Source organism: Triturus cristatus, chromosome 3_1 (assembly GCF_964204655.1).
Source record: "Triturus cristatus chromosome 3_1, aTriCri1.1, whole genome shotgun sequence".
NCBI lineage: Eukaryota > Metazoa > Chordata > Amphibia > Caudata > Salamandridae > Triturus > Triturus cristatus.
The window spans coordinates 432606395-432633777 of NC_140583.1; the positions used below are offsets into that span (position 1 = coordinate 432606395).

A 27383-nucleotide genomic window follows, 5' to 3' on the forward strand; every position below is an offset into this window, starting at 1 on the left:
TATGCATCAAGCCAAAATCCAGTCGGTAAAATACCGATTCCTTATTAGCTCCCGGTATTAAGTAAAAAATACCCAATCCCAATGCATCAACCCAAAAGCAGAAATCGGTATTTAAGGAATCCTTAAATAGCTATTCTTTAAATAGGGATTCCTTAAATACCGATTCCTTAAATAGCGATTGCATTTAAGGAATCCCAAAGTGAGATTCCTTAAATGCAATGCATCAATGTTAAAAAATTAGCGATTTCGCTAATAAGGGGAGCAAATTACCATGAAGATGAACTGCATGGTAATTTGCAAAAACTTTGAAAAATGCACTTTTGTGCATTTCTCAAAGTGTCATGTTGCGCACACACATGCCCTTAGAGCATGTGTGTGTGCAACATATGTGCACATATCATTTTCAGGGGTGCAACAGGGTGTCCTTTTGACACCCTGGCACCCTTGAAAGTGCTCCAGCTATTAGCGATTCGGTAATACCGAATCGCTAATACAGAATGGCTTTACATTCATTCCTATGGGCCTCCAAGCCCATAGGAATGAATGGGTAGGTATTCCTTATTACCGATTCGGTATTACCGATTCGGTAATAAGGAATGTGAAGGAATCGCTATTTGAATAGCGATTCCTACATGCATAGCCTTTTGCTATTCCTTATTAGCGATTCCTTATTTTTCGCTAATAAGGAATCGCAAATGCTAATGTTGATGCATATGCCCCAATGCTTTTTATTTATGTGCTTCTCATAAGTAGAGACTCTACGTACAAAGTGGGTGTTTACGCACCGCTTGCAGGTTTTCAAATCACATAAATAAAAAGCATTGTCATTTACAATGCCAATAGCTCAAACTCTTGCAAATTCGAGACCTATTGCATTATAAATGCTTGTTTATTTATATTGGAGCTCCTATTACTCCAGAATATACCTCTAAATATGACTCCTCTGCTTCTCCATTATGTTGTTCCTGCACTAAACATACTGGTTCTCTCAGACGTATGTTATACAACTGTTCCCATGTCAATGCAGTTTGGTATAAATGTTAAAAGATGTTTCAATGTGATGTTCCCCTTACCCTACAGAATGTTTTCTTAGGTTCCTTATCACCTGGTTTAAAACATTTTTCTCACAATCCCATATTGATTGATCTTTTCATTTCTTTGGCTTTTAAAGGTATACCTTCTTGTTGGAAAGATGTTTTTAAAATATTTGGATTAACACGGTGGAACTACATCTGTGATGAACACAGAATACATAATGTATCTTCACTAACTTTGCATCAGAAGATTAAGTCAGATCTATACTAGTTCCCCTTAAGTGCTTTTCTATCCTCACACTCATCAATGTCTTAATATGTTGCTCTTTTCCTTCTTCTCTCTTTTTCTTCTTCTTTTTACCATTTCTTATCTCTTCTTCCTACTTTCTCGTCATCTCTTTCCTTTTGTATACAAAATCACAAAACCTCTTTTATTGCATACGCTTTCTTTTTTCCATATACTCGCAATACTGTTTTCATGGATACTTTCTGTTACAAATGTTGCTTAATTTTTGTTATTGCCGTTTATATACCCAATAAACATCATTTAACAAAAAAAAAAATAGAATGTACACGTAGCATACCATCTTCTCCAGTAGTAGTGCATGATATTTCCGGTTTGCACCACAGACGTCTTTCTTCAACCTGTCAACACAGGAAATACACATCAGTATCTTGGTGAAGCCGAGTAATTTAAACTCCAGTCTATCTAATAATTACGATGCCTTGGCAGCATACTGCACTGTATAATATGTTTTCAAAATACAAAATTCCTGTTGTGTTACTTGGACATTTCGGCTAGGCTTTGGGTAAATGTAAAATGCTGCATGGTTAAAGCCCTTCACTCTAATTGATGTAAGGATAGCGCCTTTCACCCTTATCGTTGCATGGTAAAACCCATTCACTTGACTAAAGTCGTGCACTAATATTGTGAAGCGCCAGAGTCTTACTGTTATGGATACGGCCTCACAGTCAAGAGAATATCTGGGAATGTGCAGGTGACCCATGAAACATAGTTAAAACGTATTTGTTTTATAGCGTTATTGCTATGGCGCCCCTAAAGGGTATGAACAAAGTAGCGTGCAGTCACACATGCTTTCTTTCGTAGGCGATGCACACGGTTTGCTGCGAAGCTGACATGGCTGCATTGTGTTCTTTTATCGGTTGTACATCAACATTTAATTCTATAAATGCAGGGACTCCTTGGTCGCCACTAATGTCACAATTCTTGGGTGATTTTTACCACGGGATAAAAAACCTAAAACAGTGTACGAAATTGTTGTGCAGTGCACTGAACAACCAGAATACACTAATACAGCTCCATTGTATTTAATTGGAGATTCATTGCTATTTAATTGTTTATTGCCCACCATCTATTGCCAAAGCAATGATCTATGTACGCGCCCCCTTCACCATAAATGTTTAATTTTAAGGATTTGGGGCTCGGGCTAGACGGGTATTTCGGGGCCCTGTTTAGAACAGTTGTTACTTCTAAACCAATTTCGTCTTAATGAAAACCTGCCCATCGCCAACAATATTAAACTACAGGTAACACATAGCTGGCCAATAGCCAATTAAATACAATGAATACTTTTGGAAACTGAATCACAGAGTAACATCTGCCATGTTTTGCCTGGGCCGCCAAAATCCCTGAAATGTCGCTGGAAAGGGCAAGAAATAGCAGAGCAAGAGAGGGATCGCCATCCAATGGGCTCTTTTAAAGGTGGGGGCCGCGGGCAACTTCCCATTTTTCCAGTGTCTTAAAACGTCTCTGATCAGCCATCAGTGTGAAGTCCCAGCAGGGAGTCTTATTATCGAGCTGAGGAGTAGTTGAGCAGACAATTCTGCTCACGCTTGTTTTTACAACAGTCTGAACACGGACTGAAAATGCATTAGGCACTTCAGCTCAAATACATTCCAAAACCCACAGAGACGACATAACATCCCGATGGAGCAGCAGCTTCCAATCCGCATCGTCCTTGTGCGTCACGTCATTCGATACTCCGTGCTGGGATTTCACTTCCAACGCGAGACACCACAAATGCTTGAATTCAATTAGTTCAGCTGACGGAGCTTTCGACGGAGGCTTTACTGGGCCTGCTTGTTTGATGTGGCCGGCGGACTTCTGAGCATTCCTTATTGCTGCGAGCTTGAAAGGTGCTGGGGAACGAACATCTACCGGCAGAGTGACGCAGCCCTGAAGTGTTAGAACTTGGATTGCAAAAACAAACAATTATACTGAAAGCACAGAATGTAGAGGACGTATTTAAGATGCACTTTTAGCATGCCGTCTGGAGGCGCAATCCAGAGTGAATAAAGGATTAGATGATTCGACGTTGCCTCGTTTTGGTTTTCGCTTCCTCCAAAAACACACTGGCTTGTGCCATTTCACAACAGAAATAACTTTCTGCAATCTGCAGCCATCCTAAAAGGAGCTCACATTTAAATCTGCTAATCGAGCTGATGGGACAGGAACTTCATAGTGCTTAATTAAGGGGGTCTGAAGTTTTGCTCGGAAGCCCGCGGCCGCTGCAATCGACTGCCAGAGATGCCGAATTTCAAGTGTAATGTGCGGCCTACAAACACAGTCCACATATGAATTGGGAGCAGCCAGGAGTGGTCTCAATCCCCTTTATGTATATACTCTAGGCCGCGCCCGGCCATGGCGTGCCCTTGCGTGCGTGGTCAAGAGGTCTGGGGACATAAGGGTCTGATGGCTCATTACATCCCCTCCAACTTTAGTTCAATCCTTCTGTCTCACTGACAGGACCAAGTGGTGCACACAAAGTCTCTGAGTCTCTGGCTGGGGTTAGGATTGGGCCAGAGTTTGTACCATTGGCTCCAGGCGGTGCCTGACTGTTCAGAAGTCTCCACGGAGATTTCTTCAGCTGCCAGCCATGTGTCCTGGCTACTGCTGGAAGGGCTGGTGCTGATCGGTGTCTCCACGAGGCTGCGCAGTGTGGAGGTGCCCCACTCCTGTGAGTCTAGACCTGCGCCACCTCCTGCCTCCGTGCACTCCTCTTCAGGTGGAATTCTTCATGAAACAGGACACATGTGTGACAGCTGTGTCCTTGTTGTGGCGGACGTTTACCCTGGTGCCATTCACAGAAGTGATTCCCCATAGGCCTTGTTCATAAAGTGTTCGAAACTTCCATCCTGGGCGGTGAACTCGTATGAGCACTCGGACCACCAGGGCTAAGCACGGGGAGCGTGCCCCCCTCCTTTGGCTCACATTGTTGTTGGTTGGTTTTCTCTGCCCTTGCGTTCATGACATACTCGGGTGCTTCCCACCCTGAGTAAGCAGGAATCATATCACGCCGTTTCTTCTTAAACATCTTGGTCCAAGTGGAAAACTGTGTCATGCAGTGCAGGGTGCTGCGGTAGGCCCTGATGAACCTATGGAGACTGAACTAAGGGTCAGATCCTTCTTGTGCGGCTATTTGCAGCATCTTGTTCACAGTGCACAGGAAGCGCTCCGTATCTGTGCTGTAGTTCCTAGAAATCTATATAGGATTTGCACGTTTAGACAATATAAACTAAGATATTGGTATCCAGACTGATTCCAGTCACCCCAAAGGATATGTTAGTCTGCATACCAGCTAGCTCACAGTGCCACTATGAGCCCCTTTACCAAGGAGCGAATAGTTTCTGGTAACTATCGAACATGACAACTCTGATCCCTAAGGGATCGTGGAAACAGTACAGTGCTTTTCGCTCAGTCACTCCTGCTCACTTTGTCTCAGAGAGATACACAGAATAAATGGTAGGGACATTTTCAATAAGTATTTATTGAACCAGCGTCATTCTAGTGTAGAATATGTGTGTTGCAACAACCATTAGACATAAACAGACATATACTGTTATGAGCACCAATAGAGTAATGAAAAGGTAGAATTCTACCATAGTGCTAAAACAATGAATATATGCAGGCATATAGATACATAACAGTAAAAATGAGTACTCCTAAGATGCAACTCCAACTAGATTTACCTAAATGTATCTTGCATGTATGTAGGTGTGTAGCCAAGAATCCCCTTAAGATGGTACCAACCCCATTACCTGATATGGGAGAGCGAAGGACCCTGTCTTGGTCTCAAGATGGACACCCCGCGAGGGATGTCAGACCACTACGTGCTGGAGTGTCTGTGTGCAGGAACCTCAGCATCTCGTGTCAGTGTGTCAGCATGGAAGTCTTTCTCCTCTGGCTTGCCCAGCGAAGATGTAGTGCTTATATACCCGAAAGGTACCCTCAGGGGTTCTATCTAGAAGTATACTATGGGCATGTCGGGCAAGGATGATGATAGAGATGACCTTTATACAGAGTTATTATGCAAAAGAAGGTAATCCTGCTGTGAAACTGAGAATCCTCATGCATAATACATGAGGATAGTTTTTCGGAGAAAACCACACGACAGTCATGTAGCACCTAACTAGGTAGAAGGTCAGTGCCAGACCCATTGTGTAGAACAATGATAGGACAGATGTAGGTAAAAGTTTGTGTAACTACCTAGGCCAATATTGGGGTACCTTGGGGTCCATAACACATTGACAATGGCTTGTGGCCATTGAGGTGGTATTTTCTCATGTTTTATTCTGAGGTGTTGAAGGAATTCTTTGAATTCTTCTCCTTGAAAGGGTGGCCCATTATGAGTCCTTATTTACTCAGGAATGCCAAGGAGAGCGAAAACTTTCTGCTATGCCAGGCAAAGCTTGGTGTATGCCGTTGATTCCCTTAATTCAACCATGGGGTATTTGGAATGTCCGTCCATCATTACCTTTGTGAGGCGTTCATCTGGAAAACTGCCAAAGTCCAGGCTGACTTCCAAGCACAGTGAGTTTCAATGGTCCTAGGTGGGAGCTTTAGCTCCACTTGTTAGCTGATATGCGAGGCACTGTTATATTAGGTCATTGACAGCCTTTTTGAGTCCGTGGAACCACACCTTCTCCCGCAGACAGGTCTTCGTCTTATCGGCTCCTTGATGTCCCACATGAGCCTACTTTACTACTCGTTGAGTCAGCGATGCAGGTAGTGCCCCCGTAGCAGTATCCAGTTTGGAGTGATGCTCAGTTCATTCCTGACCTTCCAGACCTGTAACAGTCTGTTCATGTTGGGGCTGATCCACTGATTGGCATTACTCAGGAATGTCTTCCAGGTTCCCTCTTGAAGGGTGGTGGAGAACGCTTAGCACATTCGTAATGCCTTTTGACTCGCCAGTCTTGGGTATTCCCCGGTGTGGGAGTTGTATTATACTGGTGGGTTTCTCCTGGCTGTGGGGTGTCATGAGAGGAATTCCGCTGGATCCCTTGACCCCTGTTAATAGATGATGTTGAATCAGTACTGTTGAAGTTTCATGGCCTATAGCTCAATTCAGGTAGGAGGGTGTGGCGTGGTTCCACTAAACAGGGAGACTAGTAGTCGATGGGCAGTGAATAATCTGAATGGCCATCAACATATATATAGGTGGAAGTGTACATAGCCCCATTTGATCACCAGGTCTTCCCTCTGAATTTGGGCATACCTGGCCTCGGTGGCAGGGAGGGCTCGACTAGCAAATGTGATTTGGGCCCATCTCAATTTTTACAATTCCTGGGATAGTACTACGCCTAACCCTACTGGGCTAGGGTTCACTCTCTACTCCGTTGTCCTGTCTGGGTCAAAATAGACCATTGTGGCTCCATCCAGCAGGGCTTTTCTTCTTAAATGCCTCAGTCTCCTTAGGGGCCCAGGTCCATCAAGTGCCTGCCTTCATGATTGACTGGAGCAGATTCGCTAGGGTTGCTAGGTTAGGGATGACATTCCAAGGAAGTTGGGTATTTCTGAGGGATTCTTGGGGGAAGGGGCTTGTTGGATTGCCTGTGACTTTCCGGGGTTCACCTGAATGTTGTCCTTGGTGAAAGCGTATCTAAAGAATTCAACCTTCGTTTTGAAGAATGAACACTTTTCGTGGTGGAGCGTAAGGCTGTGCTCACTAAGTCGCCTCAGGGTCACTTGAAACCAGCAGTGGTGTTCTCCTATGGTCATTGAGTAGAAGAGGCTATCATCACTTATATTCATAATGCCTTGTAGGCCTGATAGCAACTTGTGGATTGTGTTCTGGAACACTTCGGCCATGGAGGAGATCCTGAAATTCTGTCATTTATATCGCCTCAGACTGAGATGCATCAAAAAGATACTTATGTATCGGCTGTCCTCGTCTAGTTGCAGTCTACATTCAAGTCGAATTTGAAGAATAACTTGGCACGCTTGAGGTCGGTGATTATGTCATCCATGGAGAGAGTGATGTGCCTCTCCCTTTTAATTGCCTTCTTGGGAAGACACATGTCAATGCACAGTTGGATTTTGCCTGGTTGCCTTGACTTCTTAGATAATACCATTGGTGACACTCACTTGGTGGGGTCTGATTGCTTTTTGATGACATCAAGTTTCTCTAATTTCCCTAGCCCAACCAGGGGCCACAGGAGGAAGGACAGCCTGCAGTGTCATAGTGCCACTGGTCTCACTGCTTGTCTATGTGTAGTTGTACCGATGGTCCTTTAAGGCACTCCAGCCCTTAGAAATTATTTCGAAATTGGTGTATGATGTTATCAAAATTTTGCTTAGTTTCTAAATCCATTAGGGATCTTCATTGGCTTCTAATTCGGGAGCAGATTCAGTTCAAAGCCCTTTGCTGGGCGCATAATGGTTTACATCATGACGGTCCACTCTTTTTGTAGGAAATGTTTCAGTGGTACGTTCCCTATGTACATTAAGATCTAGAACAGCTAACAAAAGTACAAATACCCAGAATAAAGAAAGTTCATTGAGGTGGAAGAAGTTTTCCTATATGGCAGCAAAATGGTGGAATACATTGCCGAATCACCAACAAGCTTAACAAAACCTTATGAAATTTAGGGAGGATTTAAAAACCTGTTTTCTCTCCTTGGACCAGCGGGTTGGTGCCCCTTGAAAGATGAGTTCGCTTTTGTATTCAGATTATTGACAATGTTGAGAGTTCTTGCCACCAGCGCCAAGATGCACATTTTGGGGTAAAAGCACGCTCTATAGAACTATTTAACATAACGTAACATTAACTTGGGTGGCCTGGATAGTCTTGGCAAAGAACACTAGGCTGAGGCCTTCAGCTGCATAACACCCCTTAAGGGTCTCCGACATTCCTTTCACAATGTGAAATTTCACAGGTGTTTCTCTATCTCCATATTGCACAATAACATTAAATATTCCTACCAGTGGGCGTGGTTCACAGCCTCCATACATGTAGATTTTGGTGGGGGAGGATAACAGGATTGGTCTTGTCTTGAGAAGTGCATATTGCTGATGGTTAATTCCGTTCAATGAAATGCCTGTGTCAATGAGGGCTTTAAAGACTGTCCCTGCAATGAGTATCTCGCATATTGGTTGTAGTCTCAGATTTTTGTTCATGTGTTCACTGAAGGATATGAGATTGATATCCTCGTCTGCAGAGTCATCCGTCTCTTGGTGTTTTGGCACCCATGTCTGACAGGATGTAAAACTCCACTGTTCGGTGTCCTTGAGTGAGCTGTCTGGTCGCTTTCAAGGGTGTTGTTCTTCCTCTTGCTCCTCGGGTCACTCCGGCAGACCCTTGAGAAATAGTTAGGTTTTCCACAATCAGAGCCCATTTTTCCACAGTTATCTAGTAGATGCTCCTCCCTCCTGCAGTTTCTGAAACAGGCTTTGGCCATGTGTTCTGGTGGTTTTGTTCATATTGCCTTGAAATGTGTTCTAACTGCATCAACTGTCTCCATCTTGATTGTGGATTTTTGTTGTTGTTTTTTTTAAGGAGTTTTATATAGCGCTAGCCAGACCCGAAGGTATCGGAGCGCTTTACAACGCTTTGTAAAGAGGAAAACACATATTGTAGCAGTAGTGAACAGGATGCCACAAGGTGCAGTAGAGGTCTTCGTGCACTGTATAACGATTAAGAGGAAGTTACATAGTCTCGTAATAGTGAACAGCATAGATTCAAGCCTCGCATCCTTCCGATCAGGGGGGATAGTGTGGAGGAGTCGGGCTAGGAGTGAGGTAGAGGTCTTAGTTTAAAAGTGTCATTGTGCCGTAGTGTGCACGCTTGTGAGTTTTGGTTGCCATCTATCCATTTGGGAGAGTACGATTGAGGTAAAGGTCTTTGATTGTTTGCTGAATTGTGTGCACGTTGGCCGGGTGTGAGCACCAAGTCCATTTTGGTGGTGAACTCGGTTGACAGGTTATGGCACCGGGCAAGAACCAGGATGTTGTTGAAAATGATGTCTGTTTCACGTGGAATGAAGCCTCTCAGGGCTATAGATCTGCCTCCTTGGATGAGTTGCCCCCGCACCTCTTTGAGTTGAATATCGTCAGTGCAAGTGCTTGCGAGGTCCCAAAGGCAGGCGTAGCATTGTCGGTAGATTCACCTTTGTGTTGATGTGCTTGATGTTACTTAAACTGCTTAAAGTCTGGGTTGTGCTAAGGGTCAAAATGGGCATTTAGGTGTCTGATGGCTGCATCATATCATCGTCTGAGCCTGTCCCTAGGGGGTGTTTGAAAAGTTAACATATCTCTTACCCCGTGAAGTGCAGCAGCAATGACTTCTTAAGTGGTCTGTCAGTTTCTCTTGTTATCTAGAAGTTGTTATTTAGGTGGGCCATCCAAGTTTTCCACCTCAGCGCTGAAGGGTTGCAGTGCATTGACCAGGTTTTGTGGGTAGGCTGTATTTGCTGGTGGTGCTGCGGGCACAAGGGCTTGTGTGTTTCCACCCGCTGCATTGGCCACGATGGTGTGACGGCAGTATCACCCAGTATTGTGGGCCTTGCTTGGGTGTGAGTGTGGGCTGGCAGTATTGTTGGTGGCTGGAAGCTTAAAGTGTATGCTGACGCCCTTCCTGCCCTGTGAAGATGTTCTGTCACTGCTGTCTTGTGTCTTGGGAATATTGTACTCATTGCCGGTAGTGGTGACCTTTTGCTAGTAGAGCTGGTGGGGTGTTTCTGTGTTCCTCCGATTTACTCAAGGAATTGCCCTTGTTGTCTCTATGGGAGAGTTCCGTTGTCGGGCCTCTGCTGGGCCATGCGGATGATTTGGAGTGGGGCCCATGCCGCTGTTCAGGGCTTTGGGCCATTCAAGGGTAGGGTGTGGCTCACTGGATGTGGGCACACAAAGCTCAGATGGCAGTCAGGGCTTACAGAGTACGGGGCAGCCTCCGTCTCGCACTGTTGCTCTGTGTGCTTCTTTCCGACTGAAGGGAGTGATTGGCAGCCATCTGCAGTGACTCTGGGAAGCTGCCATTAACCGATATGGTGGCATGTGGTGAAGTGGTGAAGCCCCTCCTCACCAGTGTAATCAGCCCTAAAGTACTGTGTGTAATAAACATAGTCCCACTCTGGCATATGTGAACTGGGGTGAGCGATGAGCGGTCTCTATCCCCTTATTTATACCCCATGGCCCCTTGGAGTAGAGTGCGTGGTCATGGGGTTGGGGGTTCATACAGATCGGGCCAATGGCTCATTACACCAAAGATATGTCGTCTTGATTCCACGTCATGCCTCTATCTTCCACCACCAGACATTTATCTCACTCTTTTAGGTTCTTTTATTTCTTTGACACTTCTTTTTCCATCTTTCTCTACCTCCTTTTCCCCTTTTATGCTTTTCTGTCTCATGTTTTTGGTCAAAGTCTGATGAGGAAAAATAAGTGCTGGTCCCTAAAAATTTGTGCCCATGGGCCCACTTGTAACCACAGGCTCAAATTAGGCACAGGTCATAGCGGGCAGCAGAGGTAGTGGCATCTTCAGAATCTTTGAGGCTGCAGGCAAGACATATTTTGGCATCCTCAGTTGGGAACTGATATAACTTTACTGCCTGTACTAAGTGAATTCAGGCCCTAATGCTGCAATAGTATCTTGAATTATATGTTAAATATTCAGAAATAGGGATACACAAAAGCAGCTGCAAGCACAAGCTGAACAGTGTTTTCTAGCTAAAAAGTAGAAAAAGGATGTTTGATGACGCAATGATAAAGCCATTTGTTTTTGTGCTTGAATCATTTTGTGTTATTTCATCCTTTTCCTCCCATTGTGGGGATGATCAATTAAGGGTGATATGGTTGATGTTCGGTGGACTAGTGGATAATATTAAATAAAACATATGCACACAGAGTTTGAGATAGTACTTTAAATTGCCAGATATTCCTGACTAATACATTTCTCACCACAACTTTCATTCTCGATGCAACAGGTATAATCAAAACACTTGTGTTGTGGGTTTTCACCATACCACTTTGTGAAATCTGTTATTTTTTTCCTTAGTTCTCTTCATCTGTCACGACTTGTAATGTTCTTATCAGTTTTGGACTGTTAGAGAGGTTCTCGACTTTGGTTTTTTAGGGTTTTGGTCGGTCCGAGGTAAGGGCGGCCCTTTCTGGTAGCCACAGTGCTGCAGACAATGAAAAGCCAGAGCAGACTGTGCCTTCCAAAAATAGTCCCTAGAATAAAAAAACCCGTATGGAAAAACCTCTGTTGAGGGCAGAGACTACAGGAATGGAAAGGAAGGAAAGAACCCACAAATAAGAGCACAAGCAAGGAGTGGAGAATAGAAGGCAAAAATTCCAAATAGGAGTGGAAGGTTTAAAGGAATCCAGACTAGAACAGGAAGCGGTAACCAGAAAAAAAAGTGCGCCAACAGGAAGCAAAAATACACCAAGCAGGAGCAAAGGTCACCAACAGGAGCGAGGAGACACCAGCAGGACCAAGGAGTGTTGCAACGCAAGGAAATGAAGGATTCAGTCTCTTAAATACCCATAGGCAGGAAGTGATGTAACAGGAACTGATGTAACAGGAAATAAGCAGTTGCCATCTTGGATAGGGAAAAGGAAACTTAAGAAATAGGAAAGGTCACCATCTTGGAAAGGATAAAACAAAGAACCTTCCCAAGGCCCTCTGGGAAACAGGACTGAGGACTCATGGGAAGAAGAAGTAACAAGATGTCACCAGGAGAATACACTGGAAGCCGCAGTGAAATGTGCAAAACAAAAGGTGAATCAAAATATGCCCCAAAGAAGTACTGGAAGCTGCAGCTCCAAAACTGGAGCTGCGGTGTTCCTATTGTGTATTAATGAGCATGAACGGGCCGCCTCTTTGTGCTGTGGCTTGCCGGACTAGACATGAGCGTTGCGAAGTGTAACCGTGTTGCTGGAACAGCGGGTAGCCTGCAGCACCACTGCAGGGTGCGTTGCAGGCTGCACCGCTGGCCCGCAGTGATGAAGCGGGCAGCGCCAAGGGCTGAACCATGGCCCGCGGCGCAACATCATCGGCCTTGTCCCTTCTCTCCTTTCTATATGTACTCTTTTCTGGCTAAACAGTGACGTGGATCTGTAGAGAAAGACAAATGGGAGGGGACAGCAAACTGGAGAATGATAGAGGCGAAAAGAAAATTTGTAGAGTTGTAAACAGAAGATGAATAGAGTTAAAGGCAGATATAATTATAAGTTAGAGAGATAGGTGAGATAGAGAGAGACTCAGCATAATGGGAGAAAGGTGAGGTAAGCAGAAAAAAGATACAGAAAGATAGGTAGAGAAAGATAGGTATAAAGGTAGGTATAGATTTCGAGTGAGGGAGAGAGAAAGAGGCGGTTAAAGAGGGGGAGAAGTAAATGATGTAGAGTAAGGAATGAGAGTGGGGTATATCAAAAGGTGAGTTAGAGAGAGTTAAAAGTCGACAGGGAGCAAGAAAAGGGTAACAAGAGAAATGCAGAGTGATGCAAGGTAGATATTGAGTAGTGAGCTAGAGAGGGGGCAAAATGAGATTCAATTTATAGCGAGGTAGGTCAGGTGAAGAGAGTAGTGAGGCCATGAGAAAGGTAGTGAGAGAAGGCAAAAGGTTGGAAAAAGATATTATGTATTAAGAAAAGAGTTGGAGTAGAGAGACAGAGGTTAGGTAGAAAATTAGGTAACGTTTAAAAAGACAGAGGGTGAGGAAGAGAGAGAGTGATGAGGTAGAGACAGAGAGCTAAGGTAGAGAGATGCTCTGAGAAAGAGTTAGAGAGAGTTGATGCATGGAGGTTGTAAGAAAATGGATTATTAGTTGGAAAGGGTGTAAGTCCTTCCAAAAGTAATAAGTCCAAAATCTTGTTAGGCAAAAGACACAAATTTAACAAATAAATCTGAGCTCAATTCTATGGCACATAGCAGAAAGAAATAACTTAAGGAAAAATACGTTAAGTTGCGGTATAAAAGCAATTAAAAAGTCAAAACACAACGCAATAAAAATCTCACAACCAATTTCTGAAAATAAAGAAATATATGATAAGGAAACATTTCACCAAACCAACAAGAACCCAATAAGGATAACTAGAGGTATGAATTTTTAATGTTCAACATCCTTGGATGAGTGGAACCTGGGCATGATTTCAGGCCCACCACCATGGAGCAGAGGTTGGTACCCCAAGCAGGTCATCCTGGTCAAAGCTTTTGCGGTCTGACTTAGTCTCAGAAATTGAAGTTGAAATCCTCCAGCAAGGCAGGTCTGCAGACTGTATCTGGAAAAGTCCCTCTGAAGTCAGATAGCTGTTGGAGGAGGTTCAGCTACTGTTGCTGACATACTCCTCCAAAGACCCGACAGATAAAGGGCTGTCAGAGGTTCGGCCACTCTAAATCAGGAGGTCGAATGGACAGTTTTTACTCTTCCTCGCCTCCATGAACAAGGGACAGTAAAAACATTTAACTGACTTCCATAGCATGGGAGAAAACTCTCACTGTGTGGGGGTCATTAGTGTTTGTTTTTTCAAAAACAAAATCCCAATTTGGGATTTTGTTTATGAAAAAACACAAAAATGTTAAAAGTTCGACTGAACGTACCATCATTGTGATGGTATTTTTCGTCAAAACTTTAATACATTGACAGGAATCACTATGATGGGGGTTCCTCCCAATGTTTAGAGTTGTCTGCAGGGCTGGTGGACAACTCTAAATTTGGCTTTTATAGGGCTCTTAGTATGGTGGAAGTAAAGTTGTCATACACTCACCTGGTTCCAACCACGGAGACGTTACTGGACCTCCTATCCCTCCCTAGTACTGGGCATGCCTGAAGAACAAACCCCTCAGTCACACCCCATCCCCAAGGGGGACGAGGGGATTGGACAGAATAAGAAAAGAGAGTCTTGTGATACTGGTTCCAGTCAGCAACTGTGCGGCACAGCTTTAGCTGGAATCCCTCCCTAGGTAGATGTACGCAGGACTGGGACCTCTGGTTTTTTGAAGATGCAATGCAGTAGAAATACGAGAAGAAGCAATTACCAACAATACTCTAAGCAAACAATGGATTTGCAAATACATTGGTAACATACACTTACAGTCTCTTTTAGAAACACAGCAAGGAACAGAATAACCAGAACCACAAAGTGGAGTTATACACTTCCAAGTTATAACTCGAAATACAGATTGGAGTTACTGGCACTTCCAAGGAAACATATGTAACATAGATTGGAGTTAATGAGACTCCCATGGAAACTCAGAACATGGCTGTCTGTACAGGGTTAATACATGAATCAAGCGCTTAGAGGAACGTTTTCAAGGCACTACTGGTTAGCAAGGAAACAAAGAATCAAGTCTCTAATCCTTAGAAATAATCCAGTTCAATGGCCAGGGTTGCAGGAAGAATCCGGAGCAAGAACAATCAAAGTGAACTGGAGGGAAGTCAATAAGAGGGAACTTGAAGACAAGTATATAGTCTTGAGGAAGTTAATACTCTGGACTGCTTACTACTGTAAAAGGGTAGTGCGCACTAACCTGATATCATGTACTTAGCCTAGTACTTCAACTTGTCCTAAGTCTGAGAAGGACTCAAGGTCTTGACTCAGAAAGTTGCTGAGGAACTGGAGCAGCAAAGCAGTAAGAGGGGACAAAGGATGCATAGCGGGAACTGGAGCCAAGGGAATCACTGGAGGAACTTGACCAGGACTGGTTGATTCTTCAGGTGAGTGGTTAGGGAGGAAGCTTGTTCTGCAGGGAGCGTAGGCTAAGCAGGGAGCTCGGGATAGGGCGTGGTTTATATACAGGCTCAGGGTCCAATGGATACAAAGTCTTCATTTAAGCGATGCTCTCACCACACATGTTTTTTACCACAGCCTCTAAACTAGGCAATAGCAATGAAAATATGCTTGTGTGCCCACTTCATTCCTTCATGGCAGGAAAAGGAGATATGTGCCTGAAGACAGAGCCAGGGGTAAAAACCTCCTCCTATGCCTTCTCACAACACTTTTTGCATCATATCATTTGTTTCAGACCTAAAGTATCCGCAACTGCTTTTATGAAATGAAAATAGAATGTCAGCAATTCGATCAGCACATGGTCAGCTTCAAGGCTTGTAGGGTTAAAATTGTTAATACTAAAACAATTAGCCTTTAAATATTGCTTGGTCACCAATTATTGTACACTTCCAACATATCCCATCGTGCATGACTCTTGGTTTAACTCTCGTGTCACTGGTAGGCTTACTGAACCAGAGTTTCCCCTTGCCACAAACTATGACAGGTGCAACTCACCTATTCTCCAACATCTACACAACTCTCTCATTTTAATTTTAAGATCATACCACTCCTTGGCACATATCTGTTCCCACTTTCTGTAGCCTCTTTCATATGGAAACTCCAACTCTCTCTGTGTCCTCCTGAAGCATCACCAACACAGCTTTTCTTCTCACTGCCAGTTCCAAAAGACTCACTATGACCCCCATTATGCTATGTATCGTCAAATTACAAGTCCATTTCCTGTTCTCCTAATTCTCCAACCATGGCATGGCATTTGTTAATATCAACTCCACTCTGCTGTTAAGGATATATTTGAACCTCTCCAAAAGATTGATGTATTGTGTATCAATAAGCTCTGCAGTAACACTGTCTTCCAAAATTTGTTTCACAAAACCTTCACGGCCATTGCCTAACATTATCAGAGACCAAATCCTCTTGAAATCTGCCCTTGTGGATAACATTTCTATGGCAATCCACAACGGTCAGTGGAGGAAATTTTTTTTACTCATGCCATGAAGAATGTAAATCGACCATGGCAAGTGCATATCAGACTCTTGGAGGCAACATACATAGGGGAGCACTGTATCGAAACTCCAAAGCTACCTTTTTCTGTGGTCAGTCAGGCCACTCAGCAGGTACCATATGGCCTGTGTGTGCACTAACATATGCTTGCTTCCCCATATACTATGCATCCACTTGCCATTCTATCCAAATCCATATAGTAACGTGGCTAACTATACAATTCCAGCAACATCTGCTTTTTATTATAATTTTTAAAGTCAGACCTTCTGTTATGATTTGGAAGCAACTGCCATCCATGTTCATAGGCACAGTGCTGTTGCTGTTAGTGTGTAAAATGTTACTTGAACAAGCATTGGTAAACCCAATAGGACTTGTCTGTTGGCTTTGCCAATGCTGTGCAGCATCGGTAAAAAGAAAAAAATGGTCATCGATGATGCTGCACATTATTGGCAAAAAAAACAATCTCCAGTGCAATTATGTACTTGTGCGCATGGATACATTATGATGCTACTGCCGCTTCAGTATAATGGCACATGAAGGGGCCATTTGGGCACAGCGTCATGGGTGTCGATTCACCAAAATGCCTGGGGTAGCAGAAGTGACATCACATTTCCTTTACCCTAATGACATCATATGGCCCATAACCCCTATTTTAACGATGTTGTGCATTTTGTCTCTCACCCTTTGATGCAAAATAGTGCAGCAACTTTGGTGCAGCGTAGCCTTGCGTCTAATAATAGTAAATATGGGCCTCAATCTCAGACAATCACAGTCACTTCCTGTCACTGACACTCCCTCAGTTTCGCTTACACATACATATGCTTATACATGCAGACACATGCTGACTCATACACACGATCTCTCACATGACACACTCTTACCCACATTCATGCAATATACATTTAAAACCAGTTTTACTTACCACTGCTACCACTAAAGGTCCTGTTGCAGCCATCTGTGTTCCATTTTTTATTACACTAATAGAGAATAATAGAATATTATTCATTATTAGTATAATTAAAGATGGGCAGCAAATAAGGAAAGCGGAGCCCGCCCTCTGTTTTTGGCACTGATTTTACCTCCTCTGAGGCCAGGTGTCGCAAAGGCAGTGCCAGGGGTCACAAGGGTCAAGCCAGGAGTCACAGCTGTGACTCCTGGTGACCCTAAATGATGTCCATGCACTGTGTGATGATGTAACCGTGTGCATATGTCATGTTGCTGCAGCCATTTTGTCTTTTTTTCAATTTAACCTTCCAAGATAGTAGACATCCCTATCGTTTACATATCATTTAGGAAAAGAAAAAAAAGGTAAGAAAGGAGAGACCTGGTAACAAATTTCAGCTGCCGGGCCCTCCTAAAATTTTTTAAAGAATGGGATAAGTAGGGGAGTGGTGTCAACAGAGGAGCAAGTAGCAAATAAGCAGTGCAAACATGTGGTGGCGGTGAGTAAGGAGGAGCGTGGAAGCAATGGAGGGTAGTAATAATAAACAAAGCCAAGTGGGATGAAGAGGTGTGGGGGAAGCAACATGGAGAGCACAGGTGAGTGGGGAAATGAAAATCAAAGCAGCATGTGTGAAGAGCTAGAAAAAAATGCTGTACATAAACTAAAAGTAGAAAGTACTTCCCTGATGGAAGGCGTGGAAGGATACAAATAATTCAATTAAGAAGAATAGTACAGAGGCTACACTCCATGACAGGAACAAACACAAGAAGGTGAAGGAAAGTTATTGAAGAAGCAAGCAAATGTGATTGACTAGAAAGCCAACCAAAGATAAGCAATATACTGACCCACAGTAACTGCAAGTATACTGAATTGTAGGTCATTAACAACAGACAACTAAAGGCCTTGGTGGACGAAACCTAAAAAAGGTTCCCCGAGTGTCTTGGGTGTATACTCCCAGTTTCTCTGTGTGCGGTGAGGAGGGAGGGTGGGTGACCACTCTGGCACACATGTTTCAAAGAATAAAGCTCAGTACTCTTAGCAAGTCTTGTTTGTTGACCTTTGTAGGAAATTGGGTTACTAGTTGAGGGGAGAACCCTAATCAAGGAGTAACCACAATTCCTGTCAGGGTGAAGTCACAAGCAACCCCAAATTAACCTTTGCTTAGCAGTCTGGTAGCTTGGCACAAAAGCAGTTAGACTCACTTAGAGACAATGTGTAAAGTATTTATGCAGCACTTCAAACAATAATAAAGTGAAGAGACAGAACAAGAAAAATTCCATGCCAATGTAGAACAATTGAGTAGAATCTAATAAACTATTTGAGACCAAAGCACCAAAATCCAATCAGCAGAACCAAAGATATTCATTTTTGGATATTTAAGTGAAAATTATGCCTAGGAGCACAAAGAGACAACTTTGGTTATCTGGTCGTGCCTGACCAGGTCAAAGTCACAAGTTAAGGCCGACCGCGATGGAGTGTGGGCCGGATACAGGTATCAAGCGAGGCCCTCTGATCAAAGTACTTTAAATCTTGGTTGCAGGTCAATGCAAGATCCTGCGTTGAGGATGCTTTAAGCAGTATAAATTCTGGGGAAGCTGCGGGGCTGCGATGCGGAGTCCTTTGCAGTCATCTAAGAGGAGGCTACTGATAGAGGGCTTGCTATGCGAAGCCCTGTGTCAAGGATGCATCACGCAGCAGCAGTTCCAAGGAAGCTTAGGGGCTGTGATGCGAAGTGCTGTGTTGTTGAGGATGTCATTGATGAGAGGCTTGCAATGCAAAGGCCTGCATCGCGGATGTGCCATGTAGCTGTGTTTCCAAGAAAGCTGTGGGCTGCGATTCGACGTCCTGCATCGGGGATGGATCGCTCAGCCACGGTTCTGATGCAGCTTTGAGGTGATTTGTGGTGCTGCATCGGTTCTGCTCGCAGAAGTAAGCTGGGCTGGCTGATCATCCTCAGGCCCACTTCCAAGGGTACAGGACCGGTGTGGCACCACCTGGGGGGGCAATACACACCACAGATAGAGTCCAGATGCTGGGTTCAAGGTAGCTGGAGCCTTTTCTGTCACTGACGCTCTGATCAAGAGGCCAGCCAACTAGACATTTGAGTTACTCATATGGTTCTGGGTTCAAGATGCAGATCCAGTCCTTTTCACTCAGGCCACAGGGCAGCAGGAAGCAGGTTTGCAGAGTAGCAGTACTTCTTGCAGAGCAGCACAGCAGTCCTTTTGAGTCTTCCACAGGTTAAAAGGTATACTCAAGAGCCCAATATTTATACCTGGTGCTCACTTTAAAATAGGAGAAGTGTCTGAAGGCCCCCCCCCCCCCAGAGGTGTTTGGAATTTCCTCCCTGCCTGCCCCGGACCCAGCTTGTTTGAGGACACAAAAGACTAGTGTTAAAACCATTTGAGTATGCTGGGCAGAGCCTTTGTGCTGTGCAAGTGTGGTATCTTAGAGCTCAGTCAGAGATAGTCCATCCTGCCAACACCTATTCTCCCTTTGTCTCACTGCCTGGGAGCAATACACAAAGACCAGCTGGCATCTACATCAAGTCATGTGACCCAGGATACAAACTGCAGGCACCAAATGGTTGGGACAAGAAAACACAAACTTTCAAAAAGTGGCATTTTCAGAACTTTGATTTAAAATCCACCTTTACCATTAGAGAGGGTTTTAAATTTTAATTTATCAGACACCAAACTTGACATTCTTACCTGCATTGTCACTTATTAAATGTAATATGTTAAAACAATGTTATCCTATGGAAGAGGCAGACTTTGCAGTAGTGAACAACGAAATTAAGAGTTTTTCACTAACGGGACATTTAAAAGTCAAAAGCACATCTCCAACTTTTTAATTATATTGCGCCCTGCCCAGGGATGACGTATATGTATTAAAAGGGAAGGTTTAGGCCTGTATATGGTTTATTTTGCTAGGTCAAAATGGCAGATTAAACTGCACACATAGGATGAAATGGCCAGTCTGGCACATGTTTAAAGGCTAATTAAGTGGGTGGCAATATATGTGTGCTGCAGGCCCACTAGTACCATTTAATTTACAGGCTTTGGGCACAAGGGACTTACAAATAAATTAGATGTGCCAATTGGGTGTAAGCCTATTTCACCATGTGTAAAGGAGAGAACACAAACACTTTAGCACTGGTTAGCAGTGGTAAAGAGTGCAAAGTCCTATGGTCAACAAAACCGAGATTAGCAAAAAATGGAGGCAAAAGGTTTGGGGAAGACCACCCTAAGGAGGGCAAGTCCAACAAGCTTGCTGTTATTGCTAAATTACTCTGAGCAGTTAATGATTTTTCTCTTCCGTTATCCTCAATACGCCCCCTTTCAGCAGGGCCAAAACTAAAAGGAACCCTCAACTGGTGAGAAAAAGAAGGGGTTTAATATTCTTACCTTGGGATTGCTCTTGGCTCTCCATGAGATAATATTTTATTTGACTTACAATCGCAAGAAAAGGGACCAGGACAACACTCAGGGACAAACAAAACCTACACAAAACATAGGGAAATCTGGTCCCCTCATGCCAAAATTCATCTTTCAAAGATTTTGTTTAAAGTCACTGCTAAATGACTCAGGAAAAAGATTCAACAAGGTGTAAGTCCAGACACATCACTCTTCATTGAATGCTTTGCTCAGCCAACAATGCCAAAATAAACATTTTAGAAATCAGAAGTATCATGCCCTATAACTTCCAAGAAGCAATTTTCAAGGTTCTACATAGACAGCAAAAGACCTGTATCTACATCCCCTGTGGCTCGCTCTTAGGCAGATAGAGCAAGTTACTTACCTTTACACTGTGGTTCTCCAGTATTGATGTATTGTATAGATTCACATGCTTGAATCTTCCCCGTCGTCATGGTAGGAGTCCCGCGGTAACAGTAAAAATAGCAGAAATGAGACATTAACATAGACCTCTATAGGGAAACCAACAGTTTTAGTAACATTTCAAAATTGTTTTAAAACATCTAAAGTTCAGCCAATCATAGCTAAGTCCCTCGAGTATCCTTCTCCCTACAGGGCCACCATACCTAAGATTTCAAGCATGAATGAAAAAATATAATATATGAAATTGTGAGTCTAATCGGGGAGGAGGGAGGGTAGCATGTGAATCTAAAAAATATATCAATACAGGAGAACCACAGTGTGCCGGTAAGTAACTTGTTTTATCTGCCTAATAGCAAGCCACAGGGGATGTAGATACAGGGGATGCAAGCATGTGCATCTTTTATAGATTCACATGCTTGAATCCAACTTGTAAGCATTATCCAAATGTAGAAAATAATGGCGGTGGGACGTCGAACCATCCCACCGAGACTTTAGCTCAGATACTGTAATCCAAATACAAGATATAGAAAATACTCTATACCAATTGCAAGGAGAAAACAGTAAAATGAAACACAAATAAGAGAGACTGATAGCTGCATACCTTATGCAAAAAGGCTCCGTAGTGCAGCTTGCCCGACTGCTATATCCGCCCACGTTGCTGCCCTGCAGATGTCAGGTAGAGATACTCCTGCAAACACGGCTGAAGAGGTAGCAACTTACTCAATGAGTGAGCCTGCATCTTGGCTAGATGTAGAAGATAAGGCAACATCTATTCAGGTGTGGAAGAGAAAGAGTGATATGACTGAGTACCACACCATGCACAAAATCTCTACCATTTTGCCATATAGCACTTGAGCATGGAAGGGACTTGAGCCTTCTGCAGTATTGACCTGCATTCCTCAGATATGTTCAAACCTTCAAATTCTGTGTGGTGAGGAGCCAAGCCGATAAGTGAAGAGTGCGAATTTGTGGATGGACCACTTGGTCCTGGTTCATGAAGAGAAGATCGTCTGTTGGTGGAAGTAGAATGGGAGAACACTTTGATAGGTGATGCATCTCGGTGTATCAGAATTGTCTCGCCCATCCTGGGGCGATGAAAATGAGCCGACATGGCTGTCGCTTAATCTTTTGGAGAACTAGAGGGATGAGAGGAAATGGGGAAAAGGCTTAAGCAAGCATCCCTGCCCACGAAAAGTGAAAGGCATTTCCCCAAGAACCCAGTTGAGAGACTCAGCTTGTGAAAAAGATGCATTTTATGTTGAGGGACTTAGTGAACAGATCAAATGCTGAACCACCCCAAGACTGGAAGACCATTGTCAGTTGTTGTTTGCTGAGCTCCCAGTCATGTCATTGCTTGATGACTCTGGTGAGAATCAGCCCACTCGTTGTGGATCCATGGCACATGTTCCACTCGTAGTGAGATCTCATTTGCAAGAAGTAATTCCTATATATGTTAAACTCGAAGAGAAAGTACCCAAGATCTTGTGCCGCCCTGCTTGCGAAGATAGAACATGGTGGTGGTGTTTTCCATCCTGATGAGGACTGAAGAACCTTGGATCTGAGGTAGGAAGGCTTTCATGCTGAGGAACACCGCTTTGAGCGCCATAAGATTTATGTGCCATTCGGATTCCTGCTTGGCTCATTTACCATGAACCTGCAATTCCTGGAAGTGGGCTCCCCATTCTTCCATGGATGCATCCAAAGTTATCACCAGCTGTGCTGTTGTGTGCAGGAAGGAGAGACCTTGGGAAAGATATTCCTTGACCATCCACCAGGACATCGCAGCTTTCATCACCGCGGGAATGTAAATTACGTCATTGAACAATCCCTCACACTGAATCCACTGCACAGAAGACTGCTCCTGTAGTAGTCTCATGCAAATATGGAAACTGTGGATCGACGGGATGCAAGAGGACATCATCCCCAGCACGGACTTGTATGTTCTCACAGAAACAGACTTTTTTGAGGACAGATGCAGTGCCATTTCCTGAATAGGTAAAATCCTTTTGGGAGTGGCAAAGGCTTGGCCAAGGTCCGTGTTGAGGCAGGCCCCTAGAAAAGTCAGAGATTTGGAAGGGATGAGAGATTGAGGCGAAGCCCAAGAGACTGGAAGAGGTTCCGACAGGCGTGTGTGGATATTTTGGATCTATCACAAAAAGAGGGGGACTATTAGGGCTTGTTAACGGGGTCCAGCACACATGCCCAAGCAATACCCAACATAAAGAGTATGCTGTTCCCCAAGGGTAATGTGGACAAAGTGTTAAAGAGGCAGAAGGAGGGGAATCCTCCTTTTCGGAACTAGAGTCCTCACACACCCAGCAAGCTAGGTTCATGCTTCATCATATGGACTTGCTCCTCGTCGGGTCGCCGCTGCAATACCCGACCGGCACCCATAAAGGGGCTCTTTGGCAGAGATCTTTTGTTCCTTGCCGTATGGTGCTGTGGGTGTGAGGGCCCTAGAGGACAGTGTAGATGTGGAGGAGTGTGTGGTGTTTAAAAAAGGTTGGATAATCCAAGTAAACTTTTTATTAGGGTGGTTATCCACCTTACTAAAAGAGAAATGGAGTGGCTGCTCTCTGTCTTAATGGTCCAGTGGAGCGACGCTCAACTCGTACAATGTGGTCAACATGTTTCATGCTATACGGCCAATGCTGATCCATCACACTTCATCAGGACCTAAGTGCAAAACTATCTACACATAGTGGTGGGTGGAAGGGTTCCTACCTACCACTCTTCACAAGTGCGAGCACGCTGTCCCGTCAATCCTAGTAGTAACCTAAAAGTGGGGTGACATGGAAAGCTACCAGATAAAAATATCCAATAAACAGGTCATATCATCCCACAAGCCTAAAAACACTTGTCCATCCAGTGAGTGCACAGGGGCTCATAGTATGCACCCCTATTTATAAAAACATATAGTGAAAGAAAGGGTGACTGAATTAAAACAGCGGCTGATTAGGAGAGAGCTTGACTATTAACATATATAAAAATAGGGCATGGGGTGGCTCCACCGGTGGCACCATGGACTGCTTCTGCCCAACGGGGGGCCCTCCGGCCCCACAACTTCCGAGCCTGTGGGGACATTGTCTAGTGGGGTTGCCTATTTCCAACTACATAGGGACTCTTACCCGGGCCTGGCTCCAGAGATACTTTGAATAGTTATTGAGGTAGTTACTTTGTTTATTGTACCCCATACACTGCAGGACACCACAACTTTGGTGTATGGAGCTGACAAGACCGTTGGAGTGAGTTTTTCCCTCCAGATAGGTGAGTTGGATTGTTGGCTACTGCTCCCTATCGGGGGATCATTATATATATTTTTATATATTTTAATAGTCAAACTCTCTCCTAATCAGCCGCTGTTTTAATTCAGTCACCCTGTCTTTCACCATATGTTTTTATAAATAGGGGTGCATACTATTTTACCCCTGTGCACTCACTGAATGGACAAGTGTTATTAGGGTTGTGGGATGACATGACCTGTTTATTGGATATTTTTATCTGGTAACTATACACTGCTTTCCATGTCACCCCACTTTTAGGTTAGTACTAGGATTGGCGGAACAGTGTGCTCGCACTTGTGAAGAGTGTTAGGTAGGAACCCTTCCACCCCGCACCATGTGTAGATAGTTTTGCACTTAGGTCCTGATGAAATGCGATGGATCAGTATTGGCCGAATAGCATGAAACATGTTGACCACATTGTACGAGTTGAGCGTCGCTCCACTGGACCATTAAGCCAGAGAGCAGCCACTCCATTTCTCTTTTAGTAAGGTAGATAACCACCCTAATAAAAAGTTTACTCAGATTATCCAACCTTTTTTAAACACCACCCACTCCTCCACATCTACACTGTCCTCTAGGGCCCTCACACCCACAGCACCATACGGCAAGGAACAAAAAGCTCTGCCAAAGAGCCCCTTTATGGGTGCCCGTCGGGTATTGCAGCGCCGACCCGACGAGGAGCAAGTCCATATGATGAAGCATGAACCTAGCTTGCTGGGTGTGTGAGGACTCTAGTTCCAAAAAGGAGGATTCCCCTCCTTCTGCCTCTTTAACACTTTGTCCACATTACCCTTGGGGAACAGCATACTCTTTATGTTGGATATTTTGGATGCCTGAAAGGTTAGAGCTTTTATTAGCCAATTGTCCAGGCAGGGGAGCACCTGCTGACCAGAACATCTTAAGAAGGCTGCTACTGGGGCCATGCACTTGGTGAAGACTCTGGGAGCAGATTTTAAACTGAAGGGTAGTTCTTTGAATTGGTAATGGCACCCTGCCACTTCGAACCTGAAAAATTTGCGATGCTTGGGGTATATGGGAATGTAGAAATAAGCATCAAGGAGAACAAGGGAGGTTAGATAATCCCCTTTTTTGACGAGGAGAAAGGACCTCTTGCAGTGAGAGCATCCAGAATGACTGCTGACTTATTTATTAATTTGAAAACTTTTATATAGCCTGAATAAGACCTGTCAGGGTATCAGAGCGCTTTTCGTCAAAGCGTTCAGGTTGTGCTGGTAAAGGGAAAGATATTCAACAGATAAGAGATAACAGATAAGAGGTTACATAAGATGCACATTGCATAGTAGGAAGGTAGGCCAGTGCTGTAAACAAGAAAAAAATGTTCCTTTGGATGGTTACAGGTCTATTGTCAGATACAGCTATTCAGGAGCAATCCTTAGACTTATTTTTTTTTAATGCGGCGGTCGAGGGTTTAGTTCTAATTTCTTGAGGTAGAGTGTTCTATATTCTCATAGCAAGACTGGAGAAGGCACGGTTGTAGGTTCTCTTCTTTTTTTAACTTTTGTAGTTTCAATAGTAGAGTGTTGGAACTTCTTAGGGCACGATCACACTGGATAATTCAAGTGTTTTTGCCAAGTAAGTAGGAGAATTATGATGAAGAGCTTTGTGCGTCAAGCAGGCTATCTTGATCTAGATCCCTGCTTCGAGAGTAAGCCAGTTGAGTTGTATTAGATCTGGTGAGATGTGATAACATTTTCTTCATCCCGTGAGGAGTCTGGCAGTAGAGTTCAGAGTGGCCCTTAAAGGGGCCAGTTTAGCTTTGGGTAGTCCTGCCAGGGTCGCAATTCTGTAGTCTAAAAGAGAGATAACTAGGGATTGGAATGCTATTTGCATGTCATGCAGGAAAGGTTTGCTTTTCCTTAATGTGTTGGTTGTTGCACTGATGAGGTCTTGCAAATTCAGGAATGTGTCCAAAGTTATGCCTCATAATCTAGTAGAGTGAACATGTGGGATGCAATTGAGAGCCGTTAGTTCTTTGAGGCAATCCTGAATGGGGGCAGAATGATTGTGGGGGCAATTAGGAGGAATTCCATCTTGAGTGTATTTAGCATAAGGTGGTTGTGAGATAACCAATGTTGAGTTTTCACAAGTGCACAATTAAGAGTTTTTATGTCATCTGGTGAAAAAACGTTCATGTACAATTGAGCATCATCAGCGTACATGTGATAGTGTATGTTTGTGCAGTTCAGAATTTCTGTGAAAGGTTCCATGTACAAGTTGAAAAATGTGGGTGAAAGTGCGGATCCTTGAGGCACTCCAAGTGAGACCAATTTACTGTTGGAAAGGTCATGGTTGAATTTGATTCTTTGCATTCTATTTTGAAGGAACAAAGCAAACCAATTTAGAACTGGACCCAATAACCCCATCCTTGTTTCAAGAAGATTGATCATGTTATAATTTGTTACCATGTCACATGCTGAGGAAAGATCAAGCAGTATAAGCAGACAATATGAACTTGTACAGTAACCTAAGGTCCATGACCTGCCTCCATTTCTCTGTCTTTTTCTTCATGTGGAAGAAGGGGGAGTAAAACCCCTGAGAGTGCTGGTTGCGAGGTACTTCCTCTATGGCGTTCTTGAAAAGAAGTGATTACATTCATTTTCTGAGATCAGGAAGATGACGAAGAGGAACTTTCTGAGGTGAGACATTTGGAGGATGCTGAACTATTTCCAGGGTGTGACCATGCTGGACGATATCTAAAACCCACTTGTCTGACGAGATGGATTTTCATTTGTTGAAGAATTTGGAGAAGGTGAAACAGAATTGAAGTTGGACTGTGGTGGCAGGGGCCTGGTGATTCTCATTGCCTTCTGTTGGAGTCTTGAAATTACCCGGCTGATTGTTGACGTTTATGCCCAGAGAGTCTTGAATAAGAAGGCGTGGTGTTGGATCAGTAGTTTTGATCGTAAAATGATGGTTGGTAGGTGTGTTGAGGATAAGGTTGGTACCGCTGTTGAAATTGCTGCTAAATAGGTATAGGCCTCAAACTCTTCCTCGAAAGGGCTGAAAGCGGCGTTGCTGGAGACTGCCTAACGATTTGGCTGTGTCCATGTTCGATTTAATGGACTCAAGCACCTCATCTATGTGTTTCCCAAACAGACATTCACCATCAAAGGGCATATTTAGTACCTTGGCTTGCACTTCCGGATGGAAAGTAGTAGCCCTGAACCATCCCTGTCGATTCATCACTGCCTGTTCTGCCATCTGATGAAATGCGAAGTATGACACATC

At 43.9% G+C, this 27383-nt stretch overlaps 1 protein-coding gene across 1 annotated transcript in view; it reads right to left on the bottom strand.

Annotated features, from left to right (window-relative positions):
- FAM227B (family with sequence similarity 227 member B) overlaps nt 1-27383 on the bottom strand; it is a 3353280-nt gene that overhangs the window by 284643 nt on the left and 3041254 nt on the right. The window contains exon 14 of the mRNA XM_085646151.1: nt 1619-1679. Coding sequence (XP_085502277.1) covers nt 1619-1679 — 61 coding nt within the window. The remainder of the gene's footprint in view (nt 1-1618; nt 1680-27383) is intronic.